Raw genomic sequence first — 22,877 nt, 5'->3', positions numbered from 1 at the left:
TTTCTCACCCAGCAGAGCACAACTCCATGAGTGCTATTTTTGTCACTGGCTCAAGCCAATGTTGCAGGTAATTGAGAATTTAAATATATGAAAATTGCTAAGTTCTGAGCAAATTGAGGGCTCAGTCCTGTTCTCTTTCCAGTCAGTGAAAATGGTGGTATTAAATTATGTGGATTAATCTCTGAACAGAAGGCAAAACTCTTGGCCTGTCCTTGTGAGAGTGTGGGTGCACAGTACCCAGAGGTGCCTGCTCTGGACTTACTGTCCTATAGGCAGGCTGCACTCATTCCTCATGGAACTCTTTTGTACAATTTACCTGCAAGACACTTTCAAAGCAGCTGCAAACATTCAAGCACAGAATGGTTTTTGTTGAGCATTAAGATTATGCATTCAGTTGATGCATGATGAACATATGAGTTGCAAATCTGTGCTCAGGGTTATGACCTCCTAAATTCCTCATGCAGGTAAGTCCTAAGCTACCCTGCACTTGGTTTACAGGAAAATGTGTTCATTGCATAAATTTGTTTCTGTCCTGTAAATTCAGAGACTTAACTTTTGCACATGAACATTTTTTACTTTGTGTTAGGCAGAACCATAATTACATTTTAAAGCATGAATTGTCTAGAATGACAGATGAGCACTATGGTTGTAGGAGACTGTTGAACTAATGTCATTAACTAATTAAATTATTCATATTCAAGAGAATGAAAGAAAAACTGCAAAATTGATCAATATTAATTATCTGTACTTTCTTTCTGATCAGGCAGGAGAGAAGCATTATCACCCAACCTGCGCACGATGTGTCAGGTGCAATCAGATGTTTGCAGAAGGAGAAGAAATGTATCTGCAAGGTAAATCAAACAAACAAAAAAAATAAAACAGTTACACTTGGCTCTCTTGCCCACGCCATAGGCTTGCACAGGAGAAATTCAGTGTTACAGAATGACTTGTGGAATAAAGTATGCAATGGGGAAAAAAGTCATTTAACATAAATATGAGCTGAAATCCTTCATAGGTAGCAACTTCTAGCTCTGCTAAACTGATCAAGAACTGCTTACAGAGTTAAATACAGGGGAAAACACTCAAGAAAATAAAGGTTTTTGTTTATGTCTTTGACTGGCAATATCTTTTCAAAGGAAAACAGAAAAGAGAAGCTCAGTAGGATGTGGGAACTGCACGGCTGGTGTATTATCCTAAAATCATATGCCTGCCCAGATCTGTGTTTACAGCTTCTCAATTGTCCATGGTTTTCTGTGAGTGTACTTGGAAATTTTTCCTTAAGCTGGGAAAGTTAGACTTTATTTAGAACACAGCAGTGGTCTCAGTAAGATCTAATTATGGTTTAGTACTTTATTTTAAATGACAATTTTATTGTCACTTTGGTTTGCAACAAGAACTAGCTCATTAAAGGACATAGTGATTCTTGTCTGTGCTCATGAATTTTCCCTCTGGAGCCATAAAATGCTGCAGTTCTTCCACTTGAAAAGGGTCTTAGCTGTGCTAAAACCCCATAATTAATCAATGCTTTAAAAAAGTACATCAGACTACAAATTTGTTTCTAGATTTCAAATCTTCTGAAACTTTTTTGCAAGTCAACCTTCTTTTTAAGTTCCATTTGTTGTAAGGGTGGATATTTGTTAGGTTTTGTTCTGATTATTAGTTCTAATAATAGCAAGGTATGCTCAGGATCTCTTAATTTGGATCCATTTTACTGTATTTTCTGATGGATAGAGTGTTTACACCAGCTTCCTGTCATACCCTTTTTGTCTTCACATGGAGAGCAGTTTCCATTAGAAACTGGTGTTAACACCAGGGAAGATCAATGATCAGTTATTTGGACTGCATAAACTGTTAAATTATAAAGAATGTTGGAGCCCAAGGTTTTATAATGTGTTCTTCATCCTCTTAATAAACTACTGTAAAGTTACTTTAGATGTTGTATGTTCCTTAGCAGAAATCTTCAGTGGTCATCCAACAGGCAGCTTTTGAGTGAAAGGATGTTTTTTATTCAGTGTGAAAAAGTTTCCCAGACAGTGTTGCTTGGTTATAGACAGGGGTAGTTAAAAAAGAAAAAATAGTAATCTAAATACTTCTTAAATCCATTGGGATAATTTGAAGCAATTTATGGGACAAATGGGGAAGCTCAAATCCACTTGTAAGTGGAAGAGAACTTAACATTAAATTTAAAGGTGCTATAAAAATGTTTCTTAGTCTTTCAGTAACAGAAAAACCCAGTAACTTAGTAAACATAATTTATCTAGTCTGTTCTTATTGCTACTCTTACTGCAAGAGTCTGGGTTCATCTGGGTTATTTTTGTGAAATAAATCCTAATGATCTCCATCTGTCTTCTGGGAAATAGACTCTGCTTCTATCTTGTTTCCAAAATCCACTAGTTAGAAAACTATCAAACTGCTGTGAAAACAAAGCATTTCCAATAACTCTTCTTGATACTCCCCACCCAGTCCAAAAATTAAGTATTTATTATGCAGAGGTTCTCAGATTCCAGTTTAGTCAGGCAGAAGTTGTAGTGCCCTCACATTGTTTACCTCTGGAGCTTTAATCTGTGGCATGTCTGAACTCAGACTGGCAAAATCATAAAGGTTTCTTCTTACTGTTAAGACTTGCAAATAACTATTTTATTTTATATCATTATGCACATTCCACTTCTACTATTTCAAATATCATGTTCAACTTTTTGAAAAATTGTGACTAGTGCAAAACTTTTCAAGTTTCTGCCGTCACACTCATTGGTTACTTACATCTCGTTAAGATCCTCGTTTCAGTTCCTGTATGCAAGAGAGAATTGGTTCATTTGGTATCCCCTGCTTCCTCCACATGGACATTCCCCTGAGTTTATGCAGTTCCTTAGCAGCTGACTTAGAAGAGACAAACATGTGGGAAGTGCAGGATTGGAACAGTGAATGAATGGTAGACAGGCTGGATGTTCAGCTGGGGTTACATGGCACAGGGCTGTGTACAATTCCATCCCACCATGGCATGCTGCTGCGTGTGAGCCAAGCCTGACTGCTGCATGAGTATGCATTGCAGGAGTGTAGGAAATTCCAACTCTATCTAAAGAAAAAAGGTACCATGAAACAGAGGCAAAGCCCAGCTGGACACAGACCTGCCTGCTCTAATGGGACCTCCCTGAGCAGATTGGACTGGTGGAGCTCCAGAGATCCCATATCATCCTTCTTAGGACTCAGCTTTTGATGCTGACTGCCATATTGAGGCACATGGAGCTTTCTGAAGTCTTATAAATGTCTGTGATCAGGCTCACAGGGATTGAGAGGCCTTGACCTCTGAAAGTATCCTGCACTAGCAGGGGAAGTAGTCAGCAACCTACGTCTTATAAAACTGTATGGGAGGGTTTAAGAAGGTTCTTATTTTCAAATTTTTGAAGGTTCTTATTGTGGAACTGAATTAAGCAGAACTTTAAATTTACTTTGCAGGAACATCCATTTGGCATCCAGTTTGTAGACAGGCTGCAAAGGCTGAAGAAAAAAACAAGGTAAAAAAACCTGTATTTCTTACCCAATATCATTTGATTGCCATATTATTCTCTTTTTTTTTTTTTTTTTTTTTTTTGCAGCAGGCATGGATGGAAGGATTTGCAATTTTAAATTTTAAATTATAGGAATCCAGTTGGCTAATGAAATGTAATCATGTAATATAAATACTCTGTTTTTAATCAGTGATTAAAGCTATAGATAAAAGAGGATGTTGACCTAAGAGTTTTCTATATATATTATAAGCTGAATAAGTAAAAATGTAAAAATATGCATAAGAAAAAAAAGTTAATTTTTAACTTCTGTCTGATTATGATGTTATCAATTCATGACCTCTTCTCATGTGGCTCTGAACTTAAAAGATCAGAGGACTTTCACTTTATTTGTTTTTACAAAAAAAAATTCCTTGGAGTTTCTGTTTTACTATTTGTTTATAAAATGTTGGCGAGCCAGCCACAATTTAATTTAGTCTCTGGCTTTAAGTATCTCCTTAAGTTGGATGATTGTGCACCTCTCTGTGTGCAAGGGGAGAAGGGGGGGAATTCTGGCAGATTAGCAGATAAATAAGCTGTCCCTAGGACATGAAGAATTAATGATCCTTCTGTGGGGGGAATGAATTACAACTATCTCATTTAATGTAGAGGCCAAGAGTGGGTTTTTCCCTTCGGATGTTCTCTGATGCCCCAAGTGATACCCTTGGTACCCTTGGTTCAGAAAAGCTCTGCTTTGGTTCAAGGCTTGCAGGAAGGCACATGGGACAAGTCAGAACAGCAGGCAGCATCCATAAAAAGATTGTTAAATCTGGTGTGTCAGAAAGTCCAACTTTGACTAAATTACAGCTTGAAAAAAAAAAATTTGTTTGGGCTTTACCCTAAAGGATCTTGGCTGTAGTTTTTGTACCCATGTGTTTGGAAAGTGATTGCTTGGTGTTGTTTATGACAAGTTCTGAATATCAAATAATTTTCCTGAGCCTAGCAGTTTTTTCTTTTTCCTGGAGTTTTTCCTATTTTCTAATCTTTATGTTCATTATTGAAAAAATAAAACCAGAAGGAAGGATGCCATTTTTAAGAGAGAAAAAATGAACTTTTCAAGATAACTTGTAAAGTCTGGAATGAGATCTACTGCTTGAGAAATTTACTCTTAGACCTTGCAGTTTGTTGTTTTTAAGTTATCTTCCTATATATAGATGTATGAACAGCATGTAATTAAAGTAGGTGACAAAGGCAAAAGGAGAAAGTGGCAGCATGCTCTAAAACTTTGGAGATGGAGTGGAGTGGAAAAAGAAGTTGTGAAAGAGAGTGACAGCATAAAGAAAGATGATGGGAGAGTGAGATTTTAAGCAGAAGGGAGGACGCTGGAAAAGACGGGAGAAATCAAAGCAGCAAGGGAAAGTAAGGTTTATAAAAAGGCATATAGGGAAAAGAGGCAGGTGGAAGAAGAAGAAAAATGTGTAGTACAGAAAATGAACTAACAGAGGCAATAGAGTCAACAAAGGTGTGTGGTTTTATTGAAAAAGCTGGGAGATGATGTGGAGCAGGTGTGGATAGGGATGCTAAAAGGGTTAATGGATCATGAAGAGAATAAAGAGCATGTGTGAGATGTGGGCTGTCTCATATCCAATTCCTTAGCCACCAGTATCCTCCAACTCCTCCTCCCTTCAGCGCCCAGTTTGTGGAGGTGGTACTGGAGATTGCCTGACCCAGGTGCAGGACCTTGCACTTGGCCTTGCTGGGTTTCATGAGGTTTGCATGGCCCCACTTCCCAAGCTTATCAGGATCCCTGTGGATGGCATCCCTTCCCTCCAGCGTGTTGCCCCCACCACACGGCTGACTGCCATCTCTAGGTCTGCCAAGGATGTGCTCAGTCCCCGTGTCTGGGTCATGGAGGGAGATATTAACCATTCCTGCTCCCTGCAAGGACCCTTGAAGACCACCACCTGTTACTGGTTTCCACTTGGGCAGTTCAGAGAGGTTACTGGAAATGTGCAAGGCTCATGCTGGGAACTCCAGTGACCTTGGTGCCAAGGGAGAGCTGTGATTGGCCTCTTCCAAGGGGGTGTCAGGAAAACAGGACTCACCCCTTGTGTGCCCTTGGAAAGACCCAGAGCTCCAAGGGAACCTCTGGAGGTCATCTTGTCCAACCCCTCTGCTCCAGCTTGCCTGCCTTGGGCTTTATCTGGGAATCCTGAGCTTAATCCAAAACTGTCATTTGACTTCAACAGGGTTCAAAACATTGGAATAACATAATTTTCTAAAGTTATTCTTCTCTTTTGTATTGAGTGTCCTGTAAGGACCTCATGAAAGAGAAATATGGTTTGTACATGACATCAGTGTATCAGTGACACTTTCATGTCATTTACACAAGTTCTGGAAAACTGAAAAGTGCTTTAATTATGCAGAAGAGGTGTTTAATTAGACTGTCTGTCTTAAATGATCATTTTCCATGTTGTGTTCACTGTGGGTGAATGGCATGGCAGTGTGACATGTTTCAGTCACAATGTAAATGGCTTGATGGCATAACTTTGGAGTAAAAATGTTGCCACTGTATTGTCTTGTAACTGTCTCTGATAGCGCCCAAAGGCTGCTCTGGGACATTTTTTTCTGAAGAGCAGGGATAAGAAAGCCATGTGTAAAAGAATTCCTGCACTTTTAAAAGGTTAAATTGATTGTCTGCAAGTGTTGTTTTATTGTTAACTCCATGTTTTGAACTCTCTATAATATGTCATTTTTTGAGTGGTAGAGATTGAATTAAATTAAATGTCTTTGAAATAACTGTTATATTATCTTTGACTCTCCTGTATTTCATATCCATTTCACTTCTCCTGCCATAGGAAACTAGGACTTCCTCTGAGAGTATTATTTCTGTACCTGCTTCAAGTACATCAGGTTCCCCAAGCCGTGTGATCTATGTGAGTATTTCCCAGTGAAATTTGTTCTGTGGGATGGGAAAACCTTGTGCTTCCCCCTACAATTTAGCACATTATATGGAAAGTTAGTGTTTCTAAACCACTGCAGTTGGTGATTCCTTTAAAATGGAATTATTTTCTCAAGTTTAAAATACTTGAGTATTGCATTTGCTGTTACAGAATTCTGGCATTTCCCTCCTATATTTTGTGGTGTATTTGTAGCACTTACACTACAGCTAGAGCTGGCTTATACCAAAGCATGCACAACACCACAGTTCTTTCTGCAAAGAAAAGTTTAAGTAAACAGTACAGCCCACAGGTAGATTACAAGCTTGGATTTGAACACAACTTGTTTAAATTGAGCTCCTGAGCCTGCATCAGATTGCTTATGGAATCTCTCATGTGTGTGATTGCAGGACTCTGCCCATGCCAAATGCCAGTGCCTTGCTCAGAGGACCTTTGATGTGTTTATAGTTTACAAAACACTCTGAAAAGCTCATGGAGAGAATTTAAAATAACAAGTACAAAAAACTTTTAGGACTTTTTTTTTTTTTCAATACAAGATCAAAATTGCTGTAGTGTAGAGTTCATGGCCAAGTTCTCAAGGCTACCATTGATAAAAAATGCAAGTGTGCTATGATCCATACAGATATCTCTTGCAGGGCTTCAGCATTTCCAGGGCTTTTCTTTCTCCCAGCCATGTATCCTTCAGGTTCATCATCAGTCAGAGCCATGTAGTGAGAAACTTGCTGGAGATGCAATTGACTTCCAGAGAGGTTATTATACAAATATTAAGGGCTTTTATCTCCACCATAGAGACAAGCAAAAGAGTGCTTTGGATCTAAACTTGTTTTTTTTTCCTCAAATAAAAGTTATATGGGCTTTATCTGAGTAAGATTAAACTTGCAGTGGAGCAAGTGCCCCTTTTCTAGATGCTTATCAGTGATTCTGAGTGCTGCTGAAACCAGTACATTACCAGCCAAGAAATGTCATTGTGAAGACAGTTCATTATGCTGGGAGCCTATTATCATGTAAGCACTTTCTTTGGCCAGATGAGCTCTTTTTTTCAGGCATGCACCATCTCATTGTGTTTTTAAGCATGAGAATTCTCCTAAGATTTATATGTTTTTAGAGACATTTATTTAACTGCAGGATGGCACTCTTTTTATTGATGTTTGTGTTACAACTTTAAACATGCTTCACTGGCTGTTAAAAGTCAAGGATGAACCTCCATTCTCCTTTTCTGTTTTTGTTTGTTTGTTTGTTTGTTTGTTTGTTTTAAAGGCACATGACCCTGATGTTTTTTACTGCAATATACAGCTGAGACTGGGAAAGAGTAAAGTTGTCTAGCAATATGAGTCAGTCAGAAAAAAAGATTCCCCAGAGGAGTGCAAGTTCTTGTTCTATCTGTCCCATCTCTCAATGCTTAATTGTCAAAACTTGATTTTGATTGATTGAATCAATCCTATTTTGGCTTTCACAAACAGGAAAGTAAAAAGAATTAAAAATGTGTTACTGACTTCTGTATTATCACAATGGTCCCTTGGCTATCTGTTTTTACATGTGTTTTCTGTTACAGGAGTGTTATGACATACAGACATGCTCAAGACCTGTCTTGTGTGCTTTTGTGGCTGTTTCTGCCAAACCTAAATTCTTGCTGCCACTGAAAGGAAGGTCCCACCCACATGTGGCCCTGTCCCTCTCTGGCTATGCCTTTCCATCTCCTCTTTGCTCTTAATACTAGTGTATACACAGAGACATGCAGTCAAATTTGAGGCCAGACTGAGCTAAACAATAACTCAGGAAAAACCTCCAGACAACCAAAGAGGCAAAAAAAAAAAAAAAAAAAAAAAAAAAAAAAAAAAAAAAAAAAAAAAAAAAAACAAAACAAAACAAAACAAAAAAAACCAAAAAAAAACCAAGCTGTCTTCTACTATGACTTCTAAAGCTAATGTAGAAGGTAGAACAGGGTGGGATGGTGCACAGAGGGCAGCAGTTTTCAGCAGCAGCATAGATCCAGTCATTAATGTTGTAGTAAAATTGTACCTTACCAGCTCTGTGGAGTGTTTCGTGGACAGAAGAGTTTAGAGAAAACAGTTCCATCTTAGCAACTGTGAGTTTGTGGTGCTGACACTTGCAAAGCCATCGAGTCAGAGCAGTGCTAAACATCATCATGGGCAGCACCCCATGGCAGGGAGCTGTGCTTCTGGGCCATGGTGCTGTGGTCACATAGGGAAAGGTGAAAAAAGGGGTTTTTTGACATAAATGTGAACGTGCCTCATACAGATGGTTCACTAAAGCCATACCACTTGTTCTTCAGCTGCTGATAACAGAATTTGGTGCCTTCTTCCACTGAGAAAGGGCACATTGCCTTTTGAAGGCAATGGGCATCTTTTCATGACCTGTAGGGATGACTTCATTATATCCAGACTGAAATTTGCCCTAGTGCTGGCAGCCCTTCAGAGTTCCTAATTAAAAAGTTGTTGATTTCTAAATTATGCCATTAAATAAGGTTTAAATAAAAGTCCTGCTTTATACTTTGCTTAATTTTATTATGGCAGAATTAGGTGCTCCAACCTAATATACCCAGCTGGAAGGCTTACCTTAGTTTCTATAGCTGTGTTATGTGTGCTCTCATACAAGGAATAGAAATCACACTGTATTTTTATACAGATCATATTCACAATTATATGTTTGTAAAATTACATATTCCAAATGAAACAGATACTCTATACTTAGAGCATGGTTTTACCAGAACCCTAAATACCAAATTACTGAAGAAATGGCTTAAAGCCTCTTAGCTGTAATTTGAGCTTTCCTGAGCTGATTTGAACTCCATTCACATAATGGAATGTAGGTGAAACAAATAAAATAAAAATACAGTGTAGACTCAATGTTTGAAGGATTGAGTGTTTAGAAAGCAGCTGTATCCCTAAGGTGTTTCTTCATCCATATTTGCCCACATTTTTATATCTGAACTGAAAGGAATTACATAACAAGTTAAGTTTTACTCCTCTGACATCTGAAATCTAATGGGAAGTTGCACATCTAGATGGAGAGCCAAAATTATTATAATTCACATATAAATATTCCCAATTCTGAACTACTTTGGATTCACTAGAATAATGGCAAAAAACCCTGCATACCTTAACTTAAATCACAGCCTTTTTGGCCTTCCTTGTAGGTATAATGCTGCCCAAAGTATTTCTGGGGCAGATGGGACAGACAGATTCTTTACCTTTGCATTATCTCTCTCTGCATCAGAGCTCTCTGCTGCTTTCTCAGCAGGGAGGGATTTACCTTCACTAAGGGCATATTTAGCTTCTTAAAGGAGCTGCAAAGAAAGTGAAATCTGTAGATGGCTGAAGAATCACATTCTTGGTTGAAACACACTTTTTCTTAAGTTTTGAGGATGGGAATATGTGATGGTTATGGCACCTTGGCTCTACTTTTCTATTTAAGAGTAATCTTCCTTCTTTTCATGCCATTTATGCTTGCACAAATTCATGCATTGTTTTAGAAAAAGGGGTAACTGGAAGTTGTCAGACTAAATTTTTCCTGGATTATTGATCTGGTAGAAAACTCCCCTGAAAAATCTGTTGAACTTTTCTTAGCTCATTCTACAAAAAAAACCAGAATTACTGCACACATAAATCCTGGATAATTTGTATTTTTGCATATGGAAAACATTATTACAGTTTTATAGCTGATCACACTGAGATTTTCAGAGCACAGCAAGATTCACACATCATTTTTTTTGCCAACAAAGAGTTTATCCTTCTGTAAAACCAGAAGTGGGAATGAGACCATTATGCTGCCCATTTCTTCACTCTCAGTGTGGCCAACTTGTCATCATATCTGCAACACAGTATGTGCTGGATACAGTTTGGTGCAATTATCCTAAGGGTACTCTGTGCAAATGTGGCAGCTTGGTAATAAGTTACTCTTTGGAATATGTGTTTAGGAGGAGAACAGGGACCAGCACAGTCCTTTCTTTCTGTTGGTTGTGTGAATCTCATGAGAGGATTTGAGCTTTACTTGAGTGGCATCTGTGATCTTCCCACATGGTGCAAATCCATCACCTGCTGGTTTGTGACCCATAGTTAAGGGCTGTTCAGACATAGGCAAGGAGGTGAAGCTGTGGGACACAACTGAATGGGAAAGATCAAAGAGCTGATTAATGCTTTTCAGCATCTGGAGAGAATATGCTGGAAATATATATTTGTTTATTCACTACTGCTTACAGCAGGGGAATTCTGCACACCAAAACCACTTCAAAATTCAGTGTGTTTTGTCTGATAAAGACTACGGTATCTGTCCCCTATATCTGTGCATCCAGGAGTAAGTGGGTATAATCAGGGAATTGAAATGATGCCATGTTAGCCAAATGCCAGTGACAAGGTAGAAGACAACAGTATATAAAAGAAAACAGCATTAATATTTAGCATAGTGTAGTAAATACAAGAGATTTAAATGTTCACAAACAAAATTTAAAAAGTGGTTTATTATGATTATGAGTTTTCTACCTACATTTATCTTTCCTTGTCTGATTGCATCCTGCTCATATTCTTTCTTATTCTCACTGCTCTCTTTCCTCCTTTTCTTAGGCAAAGCTTGGAGATGAAATTCTTGACTACAGGGACTTGGCTGCTCTTCCTAAAAATAAAGCCATCTATAACATTGACCGCCCAGATATGATCTCCTATTCTCCATATATCAGTTACTCTTCAGATGACAGGCATAGTTACGGGGAGGTACTGAAACATGGGTGTTTTTTTTACTCTGAGTTTCAGGTTTTATGTGCATCATTGAACATGTTGCCAAAGACTATTCACATGTGCATAACTTTTTTTTAAAAAATGTAACATTTGTAGCTCTAGTTAATTTTAATTGAGTCATGTCATCCATTCATTCCCAATGACTTAGAAAAAAAAAGGGAACAACCAAACCCAAGATGTTAATTTCTGTTATTTTCATTTTTTTAGTTTTTGAAATTAAAACATTGCTTTCTGTGACCATTTTTTAAAGAGATGACATGCAATTAAAATGCTTTTCCATGGGAGTAGTTCTGCATGTGGTAGGAAACAAGAGCCATTGCTAATTATAATGCAAAAATGAGAAGCAAAGCCAAATGTCTTTCATGATTTTTTTTTAATCAAAGTGTACCATGTTATTTTGGTAACAAAAAAATGGTTCACTTTCCTGTGTACAAATTTCTTTCAACTGTTCCTTACTTAACTTCATCCTCATGTCATGCATGCACTTCAGCCTTTTCATATGCAGGGCTAATATGATACAGTTTGTGCTAATGAAATCTAATTTAACACTGTACTAACATAGTAATAACTAATACTAATTCTGGGCTTTGTGAAACATACTTGTGTATAACTCCTGTCATGCAAGTTAGCTTTTCTTCTCTGAACATACCTGCATTTCATTTGACTTTCTGCTTGCTTTTATAGTTCTAGCTAAATTTTTATAAATTAAATCTTTACAATATGCTGGATATGAGCAATATACATACAGTGTAGCATGGAAGTCTGCTTTGTTTTCTCCAGGTGTCAGTGAATGAGCAGAAATAAATGCTATAAATAATGGTCATGATATTTATAAAAGCCCTAGTCATGCTTTCACTTGCACCTTTTACACTGAATCAGTTCCACTGAGGTCTCAGTGCCACTGTCAGGTGAAGGGCAGTGCATATCTTAGGTTTTGCAGGCTTTCTTCCAAGCCCTCTCTGCACAGTGCTGAACCATGATAGCTCGATTGTAAAGTATTCAGAAATAATTAGATTGTATTGGGTAAAGGGTTTAAATGGTATTCAGGTTTCTGATTTCACAAAATCAAAAGCTGTTACCTCACCCTGAACCTGTGGAGCATAATCACTTTCTTTTTAAGTCAAAATTTGTTGGTGCTGCTCAACCAACCAAACATAGTGTTTGATTTGGAAAGGAAAATGAGCAGCAGATTGTCAAATTACATGATGTTTAATTGAAAATAAATAGTGCAGGCATTTTTCTTTCCCTTAAAACTGTCAGTTCTAGTCCTGATTTTGGAGGTCCTTCAATGCAGATTTAATTAGGGCTTGTGTGTAGGCATTGCTTTAACTGGGAGTTCCCTATTACCCTTCTCTGTGCCACAGGACTGGCCTCACCAGACCCCAGGATTCTGTAGTACAGAAATCGCTCAAAGACAAATATGAAGTTAGTTATATAATAGTTCTTATGCACTTAATTCAAAACAGATAGTAAAAAAATTGCCCTAACTTAATTGACAGGTGTATTTCCCAACTGTATCATGTATGGATAGTGATATTTTAAGAGTAATTCTTCTCATGAGTAACATCATGCATGAATTTGTATCACTAATTTGTTGTGTGTTGCTGTTTGCAGTCACCTCAGTTGCTCTCTCCAACACCTACTGAGGTAATCCCCAGTGCCTTTGTTCTCCTCTTCTGACCAATTTTGTGATGCATTAACCTGGTCATATTAATAACCAGCAGTGTCTGAAATGTGGGGTTTGCCCCTTGCCTCTACAGTGCATGGGGTTTATAATTTATGATTTTCAGAGTGTTAGTTGTCTTCAACGTGTGCTCTGCTTCTGGATTGTCATCTGTATGCATCTGTCTCCACTGTCATCCATGTCTCTGCTTTCCAAAATAAAAGTTGTATGGTGGTCACTTCTTCAAGCTCTACTGAATAAATTATATTGGGAAATATGATTTATGTTCACATTTAAAGCTGCCAATGTGAGCTGATTCAAATTAGTGCTCGGCATAGATTTCTCTTCTTTTACTCTTCTCATTTTTTTTATTCCACAAATAGTTAAACTACTTATACTATTTGTGTGCACCTACTTTTAAATCATTTGCACATACCTGAACTTCTAGGTCTGTGTATTTTGATGTGCATTAATTGAGTTAGTCATTGTTTCAAGAAACATCACTTTGGAAGCAGTGAAAGCATTTAATGTATTTTCACAGATAGTAACTCAATTCCATATCATTGGTCTGGCTATTTTCTCCATCATTCCAATTTTATGCACTGCAAAAATATGGTAATCATGGAGAATTAAGGACTTTAAGAACTGGTTAACAGAGAAGTTAACCAGTATAGATGTAATTTTTTTGCTAATTTAAAAATAAAAGCATATTTCATGTAATGTTTGGTGACGTGGACTAGGTTGATTGTTCCTTGCAGAGACACAAGGTACACAAAGGTAAGGTCTGAAACAATATGAAAAATTGATGTTTTGTAAGATTATAACAATATCCTTTAAATTCAGTCACCAAACTGCCAACGTGAAGTTCCAGAAGGGATACTGGTGTGGAGGTTGGGACTGCCATGATTTGTGTATACTCCCATGGTATCCAGCTTCTCTGTGCTTGCTGTCTCTGTTTTATTGCGGGGATTTTTTGTTGGAGGAGAGTTCCACTGTGTCATACAATTGGACACATCACAGAGCATTAGCTGACACTCATATGATATTTAAATATCATTCCAAGACTTTGTAGAGCCATTGCAATACTGCTTGTAATTCTCTTCCCAAAGGTTAGAGTGGGAAGGAAACACCTTGAGCTGGATGTTGAGAGGAGCTGGTGGCCGAGTGCCTACAGAACACTGCACGCTTGGGAAGGCTTCAGTAGTTCTCTGCTTTTTTGTAAAACTGCTTCTGAACTTGATGTTAAAGCAATAATGCTGCTGGCCACTACACTAAACTGATTTTCCACTTTTGAAAATGTAGCTGGTAGGTCTGGGGTGACGTTGAAGGGACGGAGCAACGTGAGAATATTGTACATCTTTGTAGAGTCAAGGATAGTCCCAGAGAAGCCAAATTCATCTAAAGATGAATGTATGGACATAATTAGGTTGTTCTGATAAGAATTTGGGAGATGATGGTAGGGCTAATAGGATGTATGGTTTATTTAAATGATGAATGACCCATTGGGAATCACACAGATGCCTAAAGGCATCCCCATATTCATGATAAGTGACTGACACTTGATACAGTGTAGGATATCTTCATGCTTTTCTACTGGAACAGGAGAGGGGAAGCAATTTTTAAGTATGACTTTTCATAAAAGAGCATCTGCAGGTTACATTGATTTGTTCCAATATGAACTTCACCTCACGTGCCTTAAAAAAGAAGAAATTTGAGTTTGCTTTTATAGCAACCTTACACAAAGTCACTTTCCCATCTATTTCACTCAGCAGTGCTTTTACTGTTAAGAAAACCCTACTTTCAAGTTGCAGTTGCAGTTTAACTAGCTGTTGAAAATCAGAGGCTTGGAGCATGTGTACATGGTTTTGACTGGTTGAAGCCAAGGGTTTAGTGGGAATTGGATTGTATAAATGGCTCTGCACAATGGTGCATTAATGCTGATCTGTTAATATTGGGTTTTGTAGGGTAATGACCATGTTACACCATGTGGCACACTGGGTATTACTGCAGTTACACTGCAGTTTATACACAGTCAGTTTCATGGTGTAGTGAAACCAGCAAATGCTGATTTTTGTGTTGTCTGCAGCCTTTATGCATCTATTCGTGTGGGTACAAAGTGACCATAATGCTGTCATGCTGATCTGAGCTCATCATCCACTCACTTTCATTTGTTCAGGAAATTACACTGTCCTGAAACACTTTTACAGTTCTTTTCAAATTGAATTATAATTTTAAATTTATGTCTGTGCTGACTTTCCTGGCAACATGACCCCTCTCTGGTACTTGGCACAGCTCTTTCAGTCACTCTGCAGGTGGAGGTGCTGAAAGCCACCTAATTTCATTAGGATTGCATGGAATCTTAGGACAGCATTGACTCCCATCTACACAGCACAGAAACACATGAGATGGAAGATTCTGCCTGTTGGAGGAGTTGCTTCTCTTCCCTAATAACATGTGTTTTCTCTCTTCCTCTAAGGGTGACCAAGATGACAGATCTTTCAAGCAGTACAGGACATCAAGTCCTAGCTCTGCTGGCTCCCTGGGCTATGGTCGGTACACCCCCACCTCCCACTCTCCTCAGCATTACAGCAGACCAGGTAATCCAAAATCAGCCTTACTTATTCCCTAGATTTTTCCATTACTTTGTGTTATATTGTAAGTAGAATTGACTTCAGCAGTCAGTGGAATAGCAGTTCATTGTAGGGATTTATTTATGGTGAAAAGCGAGTTCCATGGGGAGAAAGGAAACAAATGCTTCAGGAATGTGCATCCAAGAAAACAAAACCAGGCATTTACAAAAAATGATTCTGTGTAGACACAAGGTAGGAGGGTTTAAGGGACTTAATCCTGGTCTCATCCTGCCTGAAGGTGCACACTCATTCCACAGTTCTTCAAGGGGTGGCACAGTAGCAGTGAGTGCACACAAAGCCAAGAGGTGATCGAGTGACCTTGTGTTACATTCTTGTACCACAGGGTCGTGGTTCATGTCCCTTCTCCACAGGGCAAGAGCTGGAGGAATGACTAATTCTGATGGCTGAGTTTTGAAGGCCAAGTTGCTTTAGTTGAGAAGTTTAAAGACAGTTTTTTGCAGCTTTGGGCTGTAGCAGCAGCTGTGTTGGTGCTCTTGTCCCGCAGACAGGAGGGATCATCTCCTTTTGACCTTTGCATGGGAATACTTTACAAAACCCCATTCGTATTTGGGCTCGGTACAGGGTTTTATCCTTGAAAATAATTGGTGATATTACTCAAAATTAATCGTATTTTTTTCTCTACTCCATCATTTAGGTGAAGAACACAGAGCATTTATATTTTTTTGGTTGTCTTTTAATTTCATTAGGGATACATTATAATTCTAAACTAGTTTGGAAATACGCAAGTTCTTAATCTTTCCAGAGAAAATGAAGATTTTAGAGGTAACAGAAACAGTTTTTACAGGATTTGAATATTTGTACTACACAAAGTCTTTGACAAAATGGAAATGAGGTGGAGTATAAAAAAATCCTTGAGAGTGACAATAATCTCTGCTGAAGGTCTGGTAGCTGTCACACCTCATCTTAGTAGCACAATGTTAAAGCAAGAAGGAAAGACAAAAGGAATTCCAAAAAAAAATTGAATGCTTTAAAATTTAGAAGATAATCTTCATAATAACCATTTTTAATAATTGCCTCCAAACTGTGTATCAGGATGTTATTGCAGCAAAGCTGAGATGACTTGAGAGTATTTTTCAAGGTACTTAATCACATATCTAACTTTCAGAGCTCAAATAACTTCAGGATGTTTCTTCAAGTATTTAAATTAGCCATGCACTAGAGTGCCCTGTGCATTGTGAACTAAATCATGGCAGTGTGCAGCGCCGACAGTGAGAACTGGACCCACTCCTGGCACAGTTCTCTGCAGAGACAGAGAAGCTCTTCCCATTTCATTTCATGAGACCCATTATGAGCATTTCTCATTCCCTCTTGCAGCTTTTTAATATGCAGGTTTTCCCCTGAGTGCAGCCATGCCTTTTGTGGTGCCTTTTCTGGAATATTTTCTGATGCGTTGCAGCGGTTTGGGTGATGCCCTTGCTGTCTGCAGAAAGGCCCTGTCCCTTGGCCGACCCCACAGTGTGGCCACTGGCATGTTTTTAGCAATAACCAGAGAGAGAGGAAGACTGAAATGTAAACTGTATGTTTTCTAAGCATCAGGAGGAAAATGTTCCTGAAAAAAAAAGGATGGCATTGTAATTTGTGGCTTTCAGTAAGTGAACTAAATAGTTTATTTTCACTTACTCTCTGTTGCCCCCAGCTGGTACTCACAGTCTTGGTACCAGTAGCTGCATCTCCCTGCCCCAACACCCAAGCCTTACATCTACATTCAGACATCATTACATCCCTTTCTTCAAAGGTAAGGTCCAGGAATGCAAAACCGTGCTGTGATAATGTAGATTTATTCAGCTGTGTTTCACTTTTATGTCTGTGCAAGCATGGCTTCCACTTGGATAAAATTTGTCTTAATTTTGTGCAAATGCTTTCTTGATGTACTGTGTAAGTTTTACAAACTGAGTGGGTATGGGGTGTTTTATTTTTGCTTTTTCAGTAAGTGTTCAGTGTCTTTCAAAGGGATAGAGGGAAGGAAATAGCTTTTATAATGAAGCTGAGGAAGGAAAATATTTAAAAGTCTGTTAGTTCTAAAATACCTTTAGCCTTTCTGGTGATGCTAAATAGTATAATAAGCTTACACATTTGATACAACATAGGATGATCAGTTATCTAACCTTCCAACCTACATTTAGATATTCTTCATATTATTTGTAGCATTGCCAAAAATTATGATAGCTGGTTACATCAGCGCAGCTGCACTGACTCTCAATTAGTCTGTGCTGTATCTCACAAAATAGTAACTGAATCTGTTCCCCTTGCCATTAGTTTTTTTGCAGTGGATGTAACTTCTAGCAACCTCCATGTTGTGGATGAGACAGTGCTGAGAAATGCCAAGAACCTTTGAGGCAAAGGCTTTGTTTTAGTCAGTTGGTAAATGTCTGAAAGAGAAGGCATTCACCTACCACATTTGCCTTCCCCTGAGTCTGTCTTCTCTAGTGACAGTAGGAACTGTGAGGCCACATGAATGGCAAACACTTTCAATGCCTGTTCCTTGACTCTCATATACTCTCTGATTTAATAAAGTAAAACTGTTGTTCTTGAGGTTGTAACCAGTAGAGAAAAGGGAATGACCCTCTGCAGGAGACAGATTTGCACATTCAAGTGAATAGTAGGTTAATATTCTATTGCCATTGGAATAATAACTAATGCATCTTCTTTTGGGCCCTGGTGATGCCCAAAGTCAGCTGAATTTCACTGGGATAAACAGGAACAGAATCAAGCTGGAGACATCCAAATATGATCCTTGAGAGAAAATTTTGGAGCAAAGAGCTGATGAGATTAAACTGTTTGTTGTTGTTTTAGAGGCTACCTGCAAATCTCCTTTCCACAACCAGAAGCAGTCAGCCTCCCACATATTTCTGGAAAGGCTGGCACAATCCCTGGTATTCTCTGAGGCACTGCTTGAACTGTTTTTGTATCTGTCCTCTCATTTTGGATGGTATTATCCAACCTGATGTACTGAGTAAGAGAAACTTCTTTAGTGTGCTGCAGCACAGGATTTCAGTGTATGGAAAGCCTTTCCTCAAAGTCCTGTTGGCAGCTGCTTGGCAGCACTCTGTGCAAATGCGTTTCTGCTCAGTGCTACCTGCTGTTTCTCAGAGCAGCAGCAATTATTCAGTGCTGCTGTTTGGATGAAGGAATCGTTAAGTGGTACCTACTTGTACCCAAATAATTATTAGTAATGTGATCAAAATTATAATATTTTGCAATTCTGAGGCACTTTTTTATCAAGGAGCTAAAATATTTTGCAGGCAGTACCTTACAGTGCTTCACAGTGTTCCTTTGAGGCAGGTGAACCTTTTTATAATTTTCCTAAGTAGGTAGTCCTGGGCCCTGCCAGGGTTGAACAGGTTATTCACTGACTTACACTGAGTTAATGTCTCTGTCCAAAATCATTCCAAAGATTCGCTTCATCCTCTTCAAGGTCTCTAAATTCAGAGTTGCAGAATGTGGTTTTTTCCTTATCTTAAGGAGCCTTTTGATGGTGTGGATGTGCTCTTTTTTCTCTTCAAAGTGGTTAGTGTGGAAGAGAGGGAATGTAGCAATAGTTGGTTTGTATCCAGATCAACCTTGATGTTGCCACTTCAGTTTTAAGAAAGTGAAATCTTGCTTATTTAAAAAAAAAAAAATTATAAGATCCAAAAATAATACACTGCTTTACTATACTAGAAGTAATATTTTTAAAACCAGCACTCCACAAATGACATAAAAGAAATTTATTTACACTTCCAGTAGACAGATACATTACTACCCCAGGGAAATTAAGAAAAGCAAAATCTTCCTTCTGGTTTCACTGAGGTTGCATCATGTTCTTCCTGAGAATGACAGGGTTCATAATTTTTTCCAATGACAAATATGATTACTAAGTTCCTGTGCTTCCATCAGTGTTCTGCAGTCCAGCTCCCATGAAGTGTCATGGGATGAGCTGCTATTTATCATGAAGGCAGATGATTTGGTTGCACTCTTTTAAGGATTTTTGTCATCAAAATAAGTTCTGTGACAACCCCACTTCAAGAAAGCTTCAGAGTCCATGCCACTGCAAGTGGTAGGTGTGATATTCCAAGCACCTGGGCTTGGTGTAGTAGTTCCTCTTGAGGTGATGGAGTCTTTGTGCTGAGCCCTGCTGAAAAAATGTTTGCTTAAAACATAGTGGAAATTATTTTGACTTTGTAGTGCAGGAGCACAGCTTCCAAAGCCCTTTTTTTTTTTTTGGCTTTGAACACTTGAAAATAATTAGTCATCAAACTTCAGAAAACTTCTTTTAACTTAATGCACCATGGGCAGAAATATTAAAGGGTCCAGTTTTGTGAGTAGGCTTGGATGGCTCCCTCATTCAACCAGTGGCATCTGTTTGTTCTTTCAGTCCTGAACTTAGACAGCTCTTGCTGTAACTTACTATAAAATTGCCCATTCTCACAGATAAGATAAAAGCTGAGTAAGTAGGAGATATAAGCAATATTATCCTTTGCCTTGAAAATGGAGCATGGTCTGAGCCCTGGTCAGTTGGCTCTACACACACAGGGTTAAAAGTACAGCCTGCCCTGTCAGCAACCAGAAGACACAAGGAAGTTTTTGTGGTTTACACTCAAGTTCAAAGTAAGCCTTCCCAGATTCTTTCCAAGTTAAACAACATCCAGGGAAGAGTTCAAGATTCTGGTTTTTTGCTCTTCACTGATCAGTAGGGAAGATCACAGCCTGTGGCTGCTTACAGCAGAAGGCAAAACCAAAAGTTTGAAAAATTGCTCTCTCTGGTAGTTGTCTTTTCTCTGAGAATTTATTTGAAGTTCTTCTTCAGTCTGTACTAAGCAAACCTTGAAAGAGATAGTTTATTGGCAAAGTCTCATTTTAGAGATTGAAATTATAGCCTTGCTTAAGTGACTGTCTGTAGTTCCTCCTCATTAACTTTCTACATGGGTCTTCAGTTTGCTTTATTATTAAACACTTACTTTGGTATGCAAAATGTGAAATACAACTACTCACATGTTTATCTGAATCAGTGGCAGAATGAAAGTTCAAATGTGCATCAGTTTTTATGAGTGGAGTCTAAGAAGAACCTTTTCCATAATTTCATCCTTAATTCTTCCATTTTGAGCAAGTTAGAGGTGATGGCTTTGCAAACTGCTCCACACAGATGATCCTTGCACTGAGCAATTTTTAGATTCCCTGTCCCCTGGTACTTGCACTTACATCTTGTGTTCCTACAAGCTTATTCCTCTTAATTAATGCTTCCTCCTGATTCCTTGCTGACACTCTACGCTGTCTGAAGAATGACTCTCTGTGTGTGTACAATACCAGCACCTTGAGTCACTGCTCAGTGAAGTGATTATTCATGCAGATCATATATGAATAGGCATTCTAATAATATGCTAATTTTTAAGTAAATGAGAAATCAGTTCACTGTGGAAATTGCTTGAGAACTTTCATTTTCTGTTTAAATTAGAAAATTCCAATAACAATATTTAACTTGAGTGAAGGACATTACAAAATTTTTAAGAATTTTGGAGGTGTGATGTTATTTTAGTAAGTATCTTCCAGTGACATTGAGGGTTCTTCTATTTAATAGGGATAGGCAGGAATCTGGGCAGCAAGCAGCAAAGAAAGAGGGGAATTCATAAATGTGGAGTGAAAACCTGTCCCCGCTTTTTTCCTTCCAAGGTCAAAGTGGGAGTCAAGAAACTGAATAACTGACTTGTTTCTTGTCTGAGGACTACTTGCCTGCAAGCTCATGGTGATGCACCAGACTCTCAGTAACTCCTTAATTTTTTCTTAACATTTTGGAAGGACCATAGGCTCTCAGCACCTGTAGCTGGGATTTCAATCTCTCAGTGTCCCAGATTACACCTTTCCAACAAGAAATCACTGAGTGGTCACAGCTGAACAGCTTTTGATTTTTAATTTTTGGTCTCCTGTGAGCACAGCAGACACAAAATGTAGGGTGGATTAGTTGGTGTATTGTCATGAGATAACACAGCACGCTCTTCTGACCTTGTCTGTCCTGTCTCTGCTCCCACTGAGCTCGGTGGCACTGTCCCCTTGACCTCAGTGGTGCATGGCAAGGCTGGCTTTGGTGGCAGTGGGGTGGCCATGAACCCACTGTGTGTCAGCAGAGACCACCCCCACAGGCATGGCCTTGGCAGCTCTGGGAACCCAGCAGCTCTGTGGGTATGGAACATCCCCTTCATGAAGGCAAAACTCAGTTGCAGATCTAATGCCCTGAGCTGCTGCACTTTCTTTACCCCAGAAAACTTGCTACAACATCATTATTACCAGCCATTAAATTTGTGCTTCATCCACACTAAAACAATAACAGCAAATTAACAATCATTTGATGTGAGAATAAATGTCATGTTTGCTTCCAGTTGCTTAACAGTGCTGTAAACTAAAAGGATTTTACAAGTCCCAAAAAAGTAGAGCTTTACTTTTTTGTTTGCCAAGCAGCACTATAATGCCATAGAGTGTGCTTCAGGGAAATAAGCCAAGAGGAGATGAATGGCACCTAATAAGCATTTGAAAAAACAAGTGGAAAAATCCTATGGATATCTTGAAATCTGGTGAAGTGACTATGGCATTATAGATCCATGACTTGATAATCCAACCTTGTTTGCATAAAAATGCTGTGGCATGTTACCTGTGGGAAAGGTTTGCAATTGAAAGCCAAATTTCAGCATCTCTTTTTGTCACTGATATATGCAGCATTTTTTGACTTAACCATAATGTTTATATTTTGGTCTGGTCCTGCTTTGAGATAGTTTAAACACTATTGAACTGTGTATTACTAGTTTCAGGGGCAGGCTACCAGCCATAGCATTTAAAACACTTGATCAATAGATTATTCCATTAAGGCTGTGCAAAATGTATTGAAAGATTCTGGATGTTCTTATCCTTTGATTTTCTTCTTAAAGCATCATTAAAAGAGAAGTTTTCACTTCAAAGTAGAGCATTTTAATCTGACATCCATCAGATAGTAATTTTTGATGAGGTGTTAGGAGTCTGAGCCAATATACTATGTTGAAAAAGAATGGGTTTTACAAAAACATGTATTTAAAACTGTTGGATTAACAAGTCATTCTAAACAAGCTTTTATGCTTGAAATACTCTACTTTGCTTTCCATTTTTCTTTTATCTGCTTTCTTTGCTCTTCCCCTTGGAGGCAGTGAAAGTGGTCGGAGCACTCCAAGCTTATCCATGTACTCTGACAGCAAATCTTCTCCTTCTGTCTATCAGCAGGCTCCTAGGCATTTCCATATTCCAGGTAGGCATTAACTGCTTAGCTTTTGATCTTCAGTTTCTAGCACCTGTTTGTTCTCTTCTGAATGTAATTTTGGGGGTTTTTTTGGCATTGATTTGTGAATTTCAAAGTGCAGAAAGAGAAAATGGCT

At 38.5% G+C, this 22,877-nt stretch overlaps 1 protein-coding gene across 4 annotated transcripts in view; it reads left to right on the top strand.

The window, feature by feature from the left end:
• Nucleotides 1–22,877, top strand: part of ABLIM2 (actin binding LIM protein family member 2) — a 128,832-nt gene that overhangs the window by 78,444 nt on the left and 27,511 nt on the right. For 2 of the 4 annotated variants that reach the window (XM_030238900.2, XM_050973343.1), the window contains exons 7-11: nucleotides 764–851; nucleotides 3,454–3,512; nucleotides 6,341–6,418; nucleotides 11,023–11,169; nucleotides 15,333–15,453. In XM_030238900.2, coding sequence (XP_030094760.1) covers nucleotides 764–851; nucleotides 3,454–3,512; nucleotides 6,341–6,418; nucleotides 11,023–11,169; nucleotides 15,333–15,453 — 493 coding nt within the window. The remainder of the gene's footprint in view (nucleotides 1–763; nucleotides 852–3,453; nucleotides 3,513–6,340; nucleotides 6,419–11,022; nucleotides 11,170–15,332; nucleotides 15,454–22,877) is intronic. The other 2 variants (XM_030238901.2, XM_050973344.1) reach the window with 1 other exon arrangement.

Source organism: Serinus canaria, chromosome 4 (assembly GCF_022539315.1).
Source record: "Serinus canaria isolate serCan28SL12 chromosome 4, serCan2020, whole genome shotgun sequence".
NCBI lineage: Eukaryota > Metazoa > Chordata > Aves > Passeriformes > Fringillidae > Serinus > Serinus canaria.
The sequence above is the reverse complement of the archived record's forward strand: the minus strand, read 5'-3'. Positions and strand labels throughout refer to the sequence as shown.